Source organism: Solanum lycopersicum, chromosome 2 (genome assembly GCF_036512215.1).
Source record: "Solanum lycopersicum chromosome 2, SLM_r2.1".
Lineage (NCBI taxonomy): Eukaryota > Viridiplantae > Streptophyta > Magnoliopsida > Solanales > Solanaceae > Solanum > Solanum lycopersicum.
The window spans coordinates 51636576-51641093 of NC_090801.1; the positions used below are offsets into that span (position 1 = coordinate 51636576).

The 4518-nt window shown below is 31.4% G+C and overlaps 1 protein-coding gene across 1 annotated transcript; it reads right to left on the reverse strand.

Moving 5' to 3' along the window:
- Positions 1-1597: 1597 nt before the first annotated feature.
- On the reverse strand, positions 1598-4033 carry LOC101250473 (transcription factor bHLH93). The gene is made up of 4 exons (XM_004233422.4): positions 3372-4033; positions 2741-2914; positions 2447-2614; positions 1598-1889 (listed from the first exon to the last, which is right to left on the reverse strand). Exons 1-4 carry the CDS (start codon positions 3906-3908, stop codon positions 1803-1805), a joined length of 966 nt encoding a protein of 321 aa, XP_004233470.1. The 5' UTR covers positions 3909-4033; the 3' UTR covers positions 1598-1802.
- Between the last annotated feature and the right edge of the window lie 485 nt (positions 4034-4518).

The following is a 4518-nucleotide window of genomic DNA, read 5'->3' on the forward strand; positions in this document are numbered from 1 at the left end:
AGATTTGGATATACATATTTCAATGGCTATATCAAAGCAATATTGCTACTACCACATTCACGATACAGTGACCAAAGAAAGCCTTGGAAGAACACCAGCAAACAACAACTTCTACAATACTCCCTTTGATCCTTTTACGTTGTGGCATAACATAATTAAATCTAAGATCCGAAATTTTTGTGGAGACAAACAATCAAGATGCAATAAATTGAAAGTTTTTTTAATAGTAGTTTAATTAATTTGATCTCGTTATAAATGAACAATACAGAATAATATTTGGGTAATCGTGATGATATCTTGAGAAGAAGAGAGCAGAATAGCTATTGTGAAATGAAATTGTACGTTGAAATTCTTGAATCAGAAGAATACATAATTGAGTGATAAATACGGGAGGGGAGAATTAAGAAATAGTGGTTGATTTGGAGTGAATGAGTTAATTAAGCAAGACAATTAATCAATTCTAATTTTAAGGGATTTGGGTATCTAATTATATCTTCAAATATTATATTAATATATGGTATAAAATACTAAAAGTAATATATATAATTGTTTGAAAGTAAAAATGATATGTATATATCATAGTGATTTATGTCTAATAAGATAGTTTATCCTAAAAAAATATCTTATTAGTTTGGATAGCATATTAAGAAATCAAAAATTAATAATACATCAAATCAAATTGAACGATGCATACCCCTAGATGAGTACTAATTTGGTGTGACAAAAGAACAAAGATAAATTTATTAATAAATGCAATGCCTAAAATTAAGCCTAAAAATACATTAATTGAAAGGTAGACTTTTAAATTAGAAAATATTTATTAAATGAATTGTATAGTTGCGAATTATAGTTTTGACTTAATACATAAACATGACCCTTAACTTGGCTTCAAGGAATAACTATGCCCTCCAACTTTGAGTGTACATAAGTAGACACTTAAATTTACATAAAATTGAATAAGTAGATACATGTCCTACATGACATAATACACGTAGAATACAAAATTGTGTAAAGTTAAGATATTTAAGATGGTAAGCCTATCCAATTGACAAGAATTTATGCAAAAGTTAGAACTTAAATCTATTATAGATTGTCTATTAAACATTAGTTCCAACTAATTTTGCCCAAAAGATAGGCATTTAATTAACACCATGAACCTTCTTAATTGACCAAAATTTTTTAAAGATATAACTTAGGTTTGTTGCCTATCATGCAAAACAATATTAATCTCGTTATAATTTGTATGGAGAAAGTGTTTGACATGTGGAAGGTGTAATGGCTCAAAGTAGAAGCCAAAACTGAATTTTGTTGCCTCCTTGTGAATGTGTAAGAGAGTTGTCCCTTTCTATTCTCCAATTTCCAGCAAGTGTTGTTGTTCTTTTTCATAACTACTCTTTCCTTGATTCACATGTAGGGCAGCCCTGAACTCCGTCTCATCGATAGCAGACTTACTGTGAAACTTCAGTAGCTACTTGCACTGCCTTGTCTATGACAACACCGCCCCCATCCAATAATAGATATGGGATTTCGGCACAACACAATAGTTTAATCAACCATATGAATGTGAATTCGTCAATGCGATATTAGACATTGGATGGAAAACCAAAAAGGGACTCGTAAATTCATTCCCTCTGAATATCATTATTTTGACACAATTGACAGAGGTATGATTATAGTAACTCCATTTAAATAGTCTAATAAATGAATCAAGAAAACTGACATTATTAAAACTTGCAATATTCTTTGAACAACAGACAAAATGTCCTTGGTTGGGGATTATTGTGCATCTCTGTATCACTTGCCTAAAGACATCTTCCCCCAAAGCCTGCTGTTTTGAACAAGGTTTGCTTTACATCTTCACCGCTCAAAATTGTTCGATGCTCCCTTGCCTAAAAAAATTCCAGAAACAAAAGGAAAAACACTAATTCAACATGCTCAAACATCATGGAACATTTTAAAACAGTCGCTAGAGTCTGGTAATCGATCAAATATGTCTCGATCTCAAATTAATTGAGGCTAGTTATGTGAATCCTTTGCATCCAAACTGCTTTATTTGTTGAAGTTAATGCTTAGTTCATGTGATTGATCATAATTTTAGCTTAACCTAGCAGAACTTTATCAATTTTATCACAATATTGGACTTCAAATTCATGATTTGTACATCTTAAATGATTCATTTGATTCAATGTCAAACTCATACCGCAAATGATACATTTGCCGTGAACACAATGCACTAAGTTGGGGTCTAAGGAAGGGGCATCAGATCATATTAGACCTATTATACGCAGTCTTATCTTTCATTTCACTACAAACTATATTTCAATGGTTGAATGCACTGTGTGACTTCCAATAATTTTTACCGTTGCACCATGATTCCCTGTCCTAAGTAACATACATCATTAAAAAAAATTGGTTTCTACTTAGTAATAGAGCGACCAGATAGTACCTCAGAACAAGAAGCTTGCAATGAGAAGTCACTGAAACAGCTGATAACACATTGTTGTACATCAAGCCCAAGAGCTTCTAACGTGCTCACTGTCGATAACAACAACCCTGGCTTTGCACTGCAACAGATCTCGATTCTGGTGTCTGCATTTCTCCTTTCTACCTCAAACTAATATATTTTCCACCCAACATATAAGTGTCAAACAAATTACACACACAGACATAATCAAAGTCTCTTACAATTATTGACAAAATGTTAACTATGAGACATGTTAGCTAGTGCAAAATGTTGTACCTTAGGAGGCTTTTTAACAAGTGCTTCATTTGGCTTTAACTCCTTGAAGTTTCCTACGAATTTAATATCCTTAATTTCGTCTTTCACATTATCATCTTCACGCAATGCATGGATTTTTTCTAAAAGCTCCTTCATGTAATCAATTGCGTCTCCAAGTATAGATGTTCTGTCCATCTGCTCAGTCAATTAAAAGAACTAGATTCAGTACAACAGGGCACAGGAAGCACCCTAGTATATAACACCCACAATCTTTATTAAAAGAGAAAATTCGATAGTCAATTTTAATTACATTTAACTTGTACATACATTAACAGATTAAATATATTACAATAAAAAACAACATACTCCGTGTAATCCACGAGTGATCAAATTTGTGGATAATAGGATGTACACATACCTTACGCCTGCCTTTTGTAAGGTAGAGAATATATCGTATTGTTACACGAAATGACTCACCTATACTCTTTAAGCTGAACTGATGTAGTAGATTAAGTACAATGTAATAACTAAATCTCATCCCAAATTGGGTAAAAGGAGCAACTATGGAAAAAACAAAAAACTTAAATAGCTAACGAACTGAGATACTAAGATTTTACGGAATAACAAGAAAGAAAGAAATGAGGAAAATTACCTTACTAATCTTAGGAACAATAGATCTAAGCATAGAGAGTCTATCATTGAGTCTCTTTCTTCTCCTCCTTTCTGCCATTAAATTTTTTGAAGGCTGTCCTTCCATCTTCCTAATTTTACTCTTCTTTTCTCCCACATTACCCATTAATCTTGAATTTGACTCTTCCACTTTAACATCACCAAAGCTATTCAACTCTTGTTGCAATCCATGAAAATCACCAGGAATAATCCCACCAAATTCTTCATGATTTTCCATAACACTGTAGTCATCAAGTAATGGTGTACCAGTAAAAGAAGAATCTAGAAATTGATAGGATTCAGGTGAAGTAAAATCAGGAAAATTAGAGTGTGAAGTAGTAATTGGGGGTGAAATTAGCCCCAAAAGTGAAGAATTTAAGGCAATAAATTCAGGGTTTTGATAAAAAGGTAGTGGTGATTCAAAAGTCCATCCATTTCCATGTGGCAAAAAATCATTCAAACTTTCTTTTCTTGGAAGAGCTAATAATTCCTCCAAAATATCATGTTCACTAAGCTCCATTTTTCTTCTTCTTCTTCTTCTCTCTTCAAATATCAAAAAAGTATAATATAATGCTGAAGGAATATGGAGTACTACTTTAATAGAGCCCTTTTTCTTATACGGAAGTCTTTTTTTTTATTGAGTTAATAATAATAATAATATCTCCTTGAGAAGAATAAAAGTAGACCTACTTTTTATTTTATTTTTTACTTCTATACTCTTGTTTTCCGCGAACGGTATTTTAATAATTTGTAATTTAAATTATTTCAGAATTATTGCCATATTAGTAATTAAAGAATTAATAATATATTCATTATCGTCTACTACACATTTAAGGGAAATAATTGAAGTAAATGACATTGATGTAGATACTATATAGTATTAGATAAACTTATTATTTTAATGTGATTTTCATGGAAATCTTAAATTAGAAAGAATTAGTATTCAAATCCTCGTATTTTGAGAGGTTTGACTCATTTGTCTAAACAGAAATGGATGGACAAATGTCGACAACAATGACAGGTTCTTTGCATATTTGTGTTAACTACCTATTTTTGACTAATTTAATCACACGCTAATCTTTTCGTTTTCTTTTCTCATATTTATAAAAATAATTAAAGATAAATTTCAA